The sequence below is a fragment of the Scleropages formosus genome, chromosome 23 (assembly GCF_900964775.1).
Source record: "Scleropages formosus chromosome 23, fSclFor1.1, whole genome shotgun sequence".
NCBI classification, from domain to species: domain Eukaryota; kingdom Metazoa; phylum Chordata; class Actinopteri; order Osteoglossiformes; family Osteoglossidae; genus Scleropages; species Scleropages formosus.
The window spans coordinates 3,956,320-3,967,031 of NC_041828.1; the positions used below are offsets into that span (position 1 = coordinate 3,956,320).

At 43.8% G+C, this 10,712-nt stretch overlaps 1 protein-coding gene across 1 annotated transcript; it reads left to right on the forward strand.

The window, feature by feature from the left end:
* Nucleotides 1–1,736: 1,736 nt before the first annotated feature.
* On the forward strand, nucleotides 1,737–3,573 carry LOC108938881 (zona pellucida sperm-binding protein 4-like). Its single transcript, XM_018759849.2, has 8 exons — nucleotides 1,737–1,968; nucleotides 2,051–2,238; nucleotides 2,304–2,401; nucleotides 2,473–2,630; nucleotides 2,701–2,893; nucleotides 2,965–3,112; nucleotides 3,186–3,261; nucleotides 3,332–3,573. The coding sequence occupies exons 1-8, from the start codon at nucleotides 1,737–1,739 to the stop codon at nucleotides 3,445–3,447; spliced, it is 1,209 nt and encodes a 402-aa protein (XP_018615365.2). The 3' UTR covers nucleotides 3,448–3,573.
* Nucleotides 3,574–10,712: the final 7,139 nt, after the last annotated feature.

The following is a 10,712-nucleotide window of genomic DNA, read 5'->3' on the forward strand; positions in this document are numbered from 1 at the left end:
TCTCCAAAAAATTTTCCAAAAAAAATGTGAAATTTTGAAAAAAAGAATTGTGTATGAGTGGACCCGCGCAGTTTAAACCTGTGTTGCTCAAGGGTCAACTGTACCTTACTGTTGTCAGTCACTTTGGAGAAAAGTGTGAGAGAAATAAATTATAGCATGCGAATTACTAAATGAGCCTGACATTGTTACTTTGGAGAAATGAGTTCAATAATAAGGGAGATTACGGTATTATCCATTATACTGCTACGTATTTTTACTGAAATTTAGGGTATGTACCTCACTCAAGGGTACTACAACGGGTCCTAGAACCAATAACCTTTCAGTTACAAGTTTATGTCCTTAACCACATTCACTTGCTCCTCCTACTACTCAGCACTATGCCACAAATTATATAAAAACGAGAAATTATATATTTCGATTTTTCATTGTATGTTACATCAGTCATTATCATATTCAGGCCTTAATGGTTATTTTTTCAGTTTTCTCTTCTTACTGTGCTATTTTTAAAAATGAAATTGGATATGGTCCTCATGTGTTAAAAGCCATAAATGGATGACGCAGAAATTGAAATCTGTGTCGGGGTGAGGTGTAGGTCAATGACTCATTTAGTAAATCTGAGGCTGACACAGTCAGTGCTATTGTTGGAGCTGGGCCTTGAGTTATAAAAAAATGAACTTATGAAAACTTGCAAACAGAAGGAGTAGATAGCAAACAAGTCACATGTAAAGGATGCTTAGAAAATGATGCAAGGCTGTTTTGAACAGGATGAGTAATTTAAGGAAATGCTTCAGTACAGGCGACTTTTGAGGGCAGAAGGTGTGCAATGACATCTGCAAGGCATAGATAATATTAGTCTTTTTTATTCCGTTGTAATGAAACACTATTTTCATTAAACAGTGCCATTCTGCATTTTGAATGAGTGCAGATGGCGTGTTTATTATGTTATGAATGTATGTTCAAAGGATCTCACTCTTTCCTTGGTTGCAGGTCAGCCTAATACTATAAAATGTGATTTGTGCAGGTGAACCGAGACTCACCTGTGGCCTCACTACCCCCTCTGTGCTTTAATCTTTTGTGCTGGAGCTCTAACTTTGTAGTGCAAAGCCCTCAGCTGCTGTTTTGGAGCTCTACCTGCACAGTGCAAGGCCCTCAAAGCATGTTTGTGCAACCCACCTTGACGCATTCTCCCTATATTGCATATTTCACCAAACCGAGCTTAGAATTGCTGACAGCTAATAAGAATTAAATTTAACACAGCATAAAAAATGATTTTTTGCTTTTAAATAATTTAAATTATACAAACAGGTCAATAAACCACAATATTCAACACAATGTGGTGCAATAAAAATACTAGCTTAATTAAAAAAAAATATTTACATTGCCTCTCTGGTGACAATAACAAGTGGGGAATAATCATATATATTCTTACAGGCTGGGTTCATGGCATGGTTCAAGTTTTCAATTGTAAACAGACTCTTTTTTGAATTAAAAGTCTTAAAACTGCCACATTTAATCTAAAACAACATATCTAAAATTGATGTTAGGTTCTGGGAAACACAGTGGTTATTATTACCACCTGTCTGGAAAGAGGTATTAAGCTGCCTACATCAATCAAGCAGGTGTGTGTTGGGTCTAAATGAAAACCTCGTTTTGTTAACGAGCCACCGGGGAGGTATTTAAATGACTTGACTCCTCCTTTTCTCTATCACTTTCTTGGCTTTCTCACTAGTCTCACTATGGCATCTTTGTGTGGCTGTTGTTGGGGGCTTCAGAGTATTCTGGTCCTCTTCTTTGCTGTGACTTCTGCCCAGAAGACCCCCTTTTCTTTGCAGCAACCTTCTATGGTGATATCTGACAAGTGTAATGTCATTGAGAAGATTCCCTGTGGGATTCCAGCAATTACTCAAGATGTTTGTGAAGCAATTGGGTGCTGTTCTGATGGTCTTCAGTGTTATTATGGTAATGCTGGTGAGTAACTTCCTGGTATTGACATCCTCTATCTCAGTCCTGGTTGGATACTTCAGTATAGCTGACACTTGTATTTCCCCAGTGACTGTACAATGTACAAAGGATGGTCAGTTTGTGGTCGTGGTGTCCAAGGATTCTACTGTACCCCAGCTGGACCTGACTTCTCTTTCCTTGCTGGGAGGAAAGGAGGCACCTTGCAGCCCTGTGGCAACCACTGATTCATTTGCGATCTATAACTTCCCAGTGACTGCATGTGGCACAACAATGACTGTAAGTTGAGCAGAACTATGACCACTTTTACTAGTAAGCAGTGAGTAATGCCAATTCTTCTCCAGGTGGCTGGAGACCATGTGGTGTATGAGAACTTGCTGCTTTCTTCCTATGAAGTTGGCATTGGTCCCCTAGGCTCCATCACAAGGGACAGTACTTATGAGTAAGTGAACCACTCTGGAAGTTCCAAGACTGCTTTAGGGCACCATATGATCAGTTGCCTTTGTCTTGCAGGCTGCTGTTCCAGTGCCAGTATTTTGGCTCCGAAGTTGCTTCCCTGCTGGTTAATGTTGAAGGGTCTGCCCTTGTTGGTTCAGTTGATGCTCCAGGACCATTAAGGGTAGAGCTCAGGCTAGCAAATGGCCAGTGCCTTACAAAAGGATGCAATGAAGGTAAAATGTAGTTTCTATAGCTTCTTTCTTCAGAAAGAAGCTGTGGTAATTCTTCCTCCTCTCCTTGCAGAGGTCTCTGCCTATACCTCCTACTATCAGGATAGTGACTATCCAGTTACCAAGGTACTGCGGCAGCCTGTGTATGTTGAGGTGTGCATCTTGGGAAGGACAGACCCCAACATAGTCCTGCTTCTGGAGAACTGCTGGGCAACACCAACCCCTGACCCTCAGAGCCTACCTCAGTGGAGCCTCATTGTTGCTGGGTAACTACAACTGCTAGTACAACCTGTGCTTGAGTTAAGCTATTACCTTGCTAACACCATCTACTTTCCAGGTGCCCTTACCAGGGTGACAAATACCTAACTACTTTGGTTCCAGTGGATAGCTCTTCTGGGCTTCCCTTCCCAACCCATTATAAGAGGTTTATCTTCAAGATGTTCACATTTGTGAATCCTACCTCCTTGCGACACCTAGAAGAGAAGGTACTCTATAGCAAACTGCTACTAATGATCCTCGAAACATTGCTCTTGTAACAGCTTTTTGGTTTCTTGGTAGATCTTCATCCACTGCAGTACAGCTGTATGCCACCCTTCTGTCACAGACAGTTGCCAGCAGAGATGCTCCAGAAAGGGTAAATACCAGTTCACACAACTAGATTAAGAACCCTTCATTGTCTTAATGGTTTAACTGTGTTTTTTCAGGTAGGGATGTGTCAATTGCACAGAACAACTCTATTGAGACTGTGGTTTCCAGTCGGGAAGTGGTGTTTGTTGCGCCCACAACTCCTAGCTTCCGCTATGCAGCCCTTCATCTGTAAGGCAGAAGTTAATTGGACAAACCTATCTGCATGGATATCTATATCCCTCTCCATGGTTGGGTTAAGGAACTGTAACCCAATGGCAAGTTGTGTGGTGCTTGGCCTTTCCAATAAAGGTGATCAACATGATTTTCTTGTCTGGTACTTGGCTCTTGTAAACTATTCAGTAAGCATCTGTCCATCAGGCTGTGTGGAACCGGTTACTGATCACAAATCCTTGTGATTATTAGTGTATAATTTTGTAGCTGGCATTGGAAGGCCCAGCTAGTGATCAACAGGATTGTATTGGTAGTTAATTTAGGTTTGGACCATGCTGTACACATAGGCTGACACTATTGTGAATTGCATTTGTGGTACTAGCTTTGTGTACTTAGCATGTACCAGTCATTCCAACTATAGCACAGGAACTGTAATCCTGGCAGAGGGCACATTTCAGCCCATGTGCTGAAATGGGTATTGGCATGTCTTTCTTAGACCTAAATTACATGGTCTTAACTTCTCTTGACTACAACTACACAATAAGCAATTTTAACAATTACCTGAACTTAAGATGTGGTAGCTGCTGAAGGCCTAAACAAGTACTACAGTTGGCCTGTACACACATTTCCTAAGGCAGCTTGAATTGTCACGAAACTTAATGCTTTTAATTTAGTTTAGGTTCTGATGATGCCATAAACTAAAAGTCCGGACCAGGAACCTATTCAGTGTGACATGTTTCAAGTACCGTAGAGGAACAAAGCAGGGAAAGGGTAGAGAGCATCTGGTTGCCTACACACATAGAGGGGTACCTCTATTTACTTAGCAGTTCCTGTAAAATGCTGATGTAATCACAACAATAAAATACCTTTGGGGGGGGGAAAGCTGGACAGTGCTGAGAACTTCCCTTGCACAAACCAAGGGCTCCTCTGTTCTTCTATTCTATAGAAGAAATGCAGGCTGTTTTCACTCTGCAACAAAGTGCAGTTAACTGGGAAATCTTTTGAATCTTTAAAAAATTCATAACTCAATGTTTGTAGTATGAGAAATGAGTGGCTATTACCCAGCTGTAAATGGGTAGAGTGAGTTGCTTTGGAGAAAAGGGGCAGCTAAAGGAATAAATGTGAATATCAGTGGTGTGACTGTTCAGATTCAGTTGCTAACTATGGTAAATTGAAGCAGTGAAACTGTCAAGTAGGACTTTTTTTTTTTTTTTTTTTTTTTAAGATGTAAAGGTTGCTCAAGTAACCCTCTAGTAGGGGTCTTCAGACATCAGGGCCCCAGGATGTTCATACCTGTCAGTACATTCATCAATTTAGCTGACACTTTTCTCCTAAGCAATTTGGTGTTACAATTATTTACTCATTTATACAGCTGGGTAGTTTTACTGGAGCACTTCAGGGGAAGTACCTTGCTCAATAGTACTACAGCCAGAGGTGGGTATTGAACCCACAACCTTGGGATCTAAAGGCAGCAGCTCTAACTACTAGGGTACCAGCTGTCTGTAGTGTGAAGTAACTGTTCCAGTTGTTCTGCAATTTGGCCCCCAAGATCTGAGTCTGTCCCGCAATGCAGTTATACGTGTGCGTCTCCTTTCTCCCCATCCTGTTTTCAGAGAAGATTCAAAGCCTTTGCTTCGAGGATATCATATGAGAATCAGAAATCTTTTGTTTGCGGGGGGGATCCCAAAATAAGTGTTATTTTGCTGGGGTGAATTTACGCTGCAAAAATAGCTTCCGTCCTCTTTGTGCGAGATCAGATTGCAGACTGTGACTTTGCCCAGTAAAATCTGAAATGCCCCGGCACTGGCATGCTTAAAGTCAGGATTAAAGGTCTCCGGACTATATCCGCTTCGAATAAAAATATCGATCGTGACAAAATTATGGTTTTTAAACATTTCGAGAGTTTCCTTTGCTGGTAGCTTGTTTTGAAGATGTGAACGTTTAAGTACGTCTGCAGCGATCCCGGGTTTTCCGTCAGAACTTTGGAGTCAGGTCCATGAGCAAGATTGTCACACAGGGCAGGGACCTGGCAGAGCTGCGTTGCAGTTTGTTGTCCCCCCATCCCCCAGCTGAGAGCTGAATGTGAGACCTTCCCGCCGTGGATTCATGTCCCCCTCATGCACCGCGATCCTCCGGCTACCTGCCACACGTTAGCCTCTTCGAGGTGTCCTCCCCCCCCCCCAGGCTTCTGTCAGCCTTGCTGCTCCATTAAGTTGCCCCCCTCCCACACCCCGAAAGACAAAGCACCAGGCAAATCAAATTTGACCATGTGCAGCAAGGGAGCTATGGAACAGTTCCTGTGACCCACCACCACTGTCTAAGGGGAGAAAAAAAGTCTGCAGCAACCAGCCATCTGCTGCCACAAGCCTCGCCGCACCACCGTAGTCCGTGACGCCTGCCGTGCTCCGACACCAGGACACTCCAGCATCACTAACTACCCCACCACCACAGGACTCTTCAAGCGCTGGTACAGCACACAGCTTCCTGTAGAATTCCTCCTCACAATTTGTGCAGTGTGGTTTAAATGCCTCTCAACGGGCCTCCCAGGCAACCCTTAATGACACAGTTATTTGCTCAAAAGGCAGTGCAGCGGGGACATTACTGCGGTAAACTCTCCGTAATGCTACAGTGTGGGTTTTTTACTGTACTCCCGAGTGGCTGAGTCGCACAGCTGGGAATTGAGATGTTTCCTTCTCGCCTGCAGATGCTCTATAAAGCCTCCATCCTCCGAAAATGGGCTTGCAGAGAGCACAACTTTCTCATGAAATCTTGTCCCTCCTTATTTATGCAGTCTTACTGCATGTATAGCTATGATCACACATGTTGGTTTATGTGGTCATATTGGCAGAACTCACCCCCCCACACACACATTTATCTTTAACGAAAGACGTTGTCATTGAAAGGTTAATTATTCTGTTTAAGAAATGAATGCTGTCCTGTTAACCGAAAATGAAGGTTGTCATGGGACGAGATAAACAAGAACTTATTTTTCTTTTCAGTCAGGCTTTTTATTTAATGCAGTTTCCTCCTCCGGTGAGTTCATGTCTGCTCAGAAAATCAGAACAGTGAAAAAATTTTATGTGGTATTTTCTGCTTTATATGAATTTTAGCAGAAATTTTTTTAGGCTGAATATTTTTGGTCCCTCATTAGGTAACTTAATTTTCCTTTCACTTTTAACCCAGGGCTTAATTCATATTTTTTAAAAATTGCAATGTGCCACTTTGGTTTTTGGAATTTGTGTTATGCTGCCACTGGCAACATGCACTCCATAACAACAAAAAACACAAAACATCCCGCCCCCCTTCCAGTCATGATTAATGTCGACAAATTATAATTGTGACACCTAATGTTCCTTAATTATTTGTATCTCTAATCGTTGTGGACATCAGTTGTGCAGGCCGCAGACGTTGGCTCCGTGATCTACGGCGGTGTTACCCTTAGTATCGCTGAGGGGTGGCGATTGTGTTGTTGCAGTGATTTATTTTATAGTGGTGGAAAAAGACATGTAGTCTAATTAGATTTTAAACTGAAAATTGAAAATAATATTGGACTACCTGTGAAATTTAGCCAAACGTGGGTTGTGTACAAGTGAGGAGCATCTCCTATTTTGCGGGACTCCTAAATAGCTCGCTACAAATGCAGCGACGATGCATAGCCAGCTATATAGCAATATTGTCACAGCCAGCCATCTCCTCCTTTCTAAGGCTGCTGTTTGTGTAATTGCAATCTCTGCGGGGGGGGGGGGAGGCGAGCATCACGGTGGGTACGGCTAATGGTCTACGGACGCAGCGGCAAGTGGCACAAACCAAAATTGAATTGTACGACGTAATTAGGAAGACAAAAAAAGAGTATTTGGCGGGAAGGTGCTGCCATCTTGACCTTCGTTTGTGCAAGAACGGGCGTCTCGCGTGGACGGGCTCCAGGAGAGAGGGTTCTTGGCACCGTCGCCACTGCCATCCATCTGTGTCCGGTGACGGCGAAAGCGACGGCGAAGGACGAATTTCATCACTCTGTTAGATACAGAACATGATGCTGAATCTCTATTTTTAAGTGGCAAGTGGTCATCCATAATCGCGGTAAGCGGGCTGCAGTGCCGGAAAATACACAATTTTTCTTTATAGACAGAAGCGCGGTGCCCAATTTGGCAGCATCTCCCCGTTTACAGTGATAGGTGAGCTCCCCTTGTGACAGTCAATTGACTACCCATCAATCCCCTCTTCCTAGTGATACAGCGGCTTCACCGTAACTCTGCCCTTGTTCGCACACAATTGGCAGTTTCCATGATTCCTTTAGGTATTCGGGAACAGCAGCCAATTTTACCAGCAGGCACATTTTTAAAAAAAAAATTAAACAAGGTGCTGCCTTGCTGTTGCTCTCCTCATTATGGACGTCGCAGGTCCGGCCAAATATGCGTTTTCCCAGCACTTCTAAAGGAATTCTGATTCGCTGCAGGACTCAATCATCAGAGATCGGCTTCCGCCGTTTCCAAAGGTAGCAAATTACTTCGGCTGATATCTGATTTTGTTTGAGTGAGCAGGGCCAAGACGGAATGAATGGGGAGAGTCGGAGGAATTCGTAGAATGAAATGTTCGTCCCACGTTGGGTCCACAGCGTCACCTCCAGGTAATAAGAGAGCTCTGTGGAGGCCGGGTTTGGGTAGACTGACAAACGAGCCTCGTTCCATGACTAATGTTCTTCTGGGGGACCAATTAAGAGCAAAGATCACCCCGCTCAGCAGAGCAAAGAGCGAGAATTACCCATAGTGCCCAGTGCATTAAAAGAGGGTGAAGGGCCCTGGTTTGCACCTGTAATTAAAGCACAGTCGTGTTATGGAGCGGATGAGATTAACGGCACGGGAGAGTGGAGGGATGGAGTGCGTGTAACTCTGGGATGAGCGAAACTCCCCTCATTGATTAGAGGACAGCGAGGCGATGAACTCAGAGCGCTTGCTGAGCTCATTCGCAACATAGACCCCCCTCAGAGGGCTCTTTGTTGAAGTTCAAGCTGCTGGCTAGATGGAAAGAATGGTGGCACAGAACAGCTGGGCAAAGGAGCCGAATTGTGCCGCCATTCTGACAGAACCGGAAAACAATCTGCATGGCGCCAGTCAAAGCACCACTTGGGGAAACACGAGTGATTAGTTATTGACATCATTTGCAGAAGTGATTAATTTAGTTGTTTAACAGCGTACCGGGCCGCTTTGTGCAAGTGTCTATCAGAGGCATAACAGTGTTGTACCCGCTTGGTTTATTTTTGTCGGCTCTAATTGCCCTCATGTGCTTCCCGGAGAACATTTCATAATGAAATATCCTTCCTGGAATTTTTCTCCGGCCAGCACGCAGGCCAGGCGCCACGTGGAAAAAATGAAAAAATGGCAACATGCCTCACATGCTGTTACACCTGCCAGGTGCTCCCAAATGAATTTTATTATTGTTATTATTATTAGTCCTTTATCCAAGGGGAGTTACAATGTCAGGTTGTATTTGAAGCTACTTACAATGATAGGCCAATTTACACAGGTGGGTAGTTTTTGCAGTATTGTTTCAGAGTAAGCGCCTTGACCAAGAGCATTATAGTGGGGGATGTTCAGACCTGGGTTTTTCGACTGCAAGACAGTGGCTCTGACGCAACTCTGCTTTCTGTCTCCAATTTGGGCCTGATGCCACCCGATTTGAGCGCTCACTCCATCTACAGACGCCTATTTTCTCTTTAATCATCTCTTCCCACGAAGGCATACCTCCCTTCTTCAGAGCTGTTATGGCTTTGACATGGGGCCGATTAATACGTACCCCCAAGTGCCACTTTATGCGAGCTTCCACAGAGCAGGAGAGCATCAACAATAAACCTCATTAATTTTTGGATCTGACTCTCCAGTATCCTGTTTGAAGTATTAATGGAGTCATCAGATACTGCAGACCAGAGAGGTTTGAGAAGGGGACGTCCAGTAGAGGGTATCGTTTCAGGATGCTTGTGTGTGTGTGTGTGTGTGTGTGTGTGTGTGTGTGTGTGTGTGCGGGCACACTCCTCAAACCACATTAACTGGAATGGAACACACCACACAGTTGCCCAGCGACCCCTGGACTCGAAAGCCCAATCGCATTTCTGTTAATCACCGAGACAGAAGGGGGACCTTGATTGTAGCTCGCTTGGCTATCAGTCATCATTACGTCCGAGAAGATCAGAGCCCTCTGTTAATCCTCTTAATTTAATGATTTTTGCAATTTATGGAATCGGGAAGACATCCAGCTGGAGATTAGTGCTGCACCCAGCCGGCTCATGGTCAAGGGAAGCGACTGACTCGTTTCACGCAAAGCTAAAAAGCCAGAACATACCACATTGACAGAATTTTGCATAAGTAAAGCACAAAGGATCAGGCATATGTTTTCTTAGTCAACTGCTGTACTTTTGTTGTCGAGGTGGAAGGTACCGAGAGGGGTAATATTAAGACTGTTCACTGGAAATAAGCATCACGAAGAGCAGTGAGGTTGAACCCTGGTCTTCTGAGACACTGGGTGTCATTTGCACCATTGGCCACCTGAATGGATTCAAGCGCTCAGAAGAGTGTGGATAGACGAGTCCATGTTTGTCACTAAAGCAGGAGGACATCTCATCTTTTTCCTCTATACAAATAGGAATATCAGTTAATATCAAACTGCTTTTTTAGTATAGCCCGCATCCGTTTTTCTTGACCCATATCGTCCCAGTCTTCCCGAAACTTTTTTCTCTTTTCTATTCTTTGACCAAATTCCTCACCCGAAATTGTTATGGTTTACAGTCTATGTTCAGTCTATTTTCGCAGATTTTCGAGGTTTCGTTTTATCTTCCTTTTTCTTGCAAGGAGGCATCACTTCAGAGAAGCGAAACTTGTTTCTCTTCAGCTTTTTGAATTTCATCCTTATATTCTCTGTATAAACAAAAGGAATGGTTGCATTTTATGTTTTTTTTTTTGTGTTCCTGTTCTGTTTGAAGGGTTTTGTGTGTGTGTGAGTAAAAAAGGTATAGGGGCACCCAATGGAGATTAAAACAATTTTTTAAGTCCCTGTAGAAGCAGGTGTGCTGACGGGGCAGAGTTTCCAGTACTTTTTCCATTATTTATGACATTCGCAGGCCCTATTATCTCCCATGGTGTTCTGCCACCTGGTAGAATGGTGTCAGGATTGGGGGGTGGCGGTGGCGTGGAGCTCCGTATTACCCCATACTGATCAGACGCCGGGCCTGTGCAGCAGAGGGATTTCAGACACTTAAAGCCAGCAGAAATGAATTCCTCTCCTCCATGTCCAGACAGA

Excerpts from the sequence above, each read along its gene's own strand:
- LOC108938881 (XM_018759849.2), top strand. The coding sequence starts at position 1,737 with ATGGCATCTTTGTGTGGCTGTTGTTGGGGGCTTCAGAGTATTCTGGTC. Across the intron at positions 3,113-3,185 it reads TGCGACACCTAGAAGAGAAG|ATCTTCATCCACTGCAGTAC; the intron begins GTACTCTATAGC and ends GTTTCTTGGTAG. Across the intron at positions 3,262-3,331 it reads GCAGAGATGCTCCAGAAAGG|GTAGGGATGTGTCAATTGCA; the intron begins GTAAATACCAGT and ends GTGTTTTTTCAG.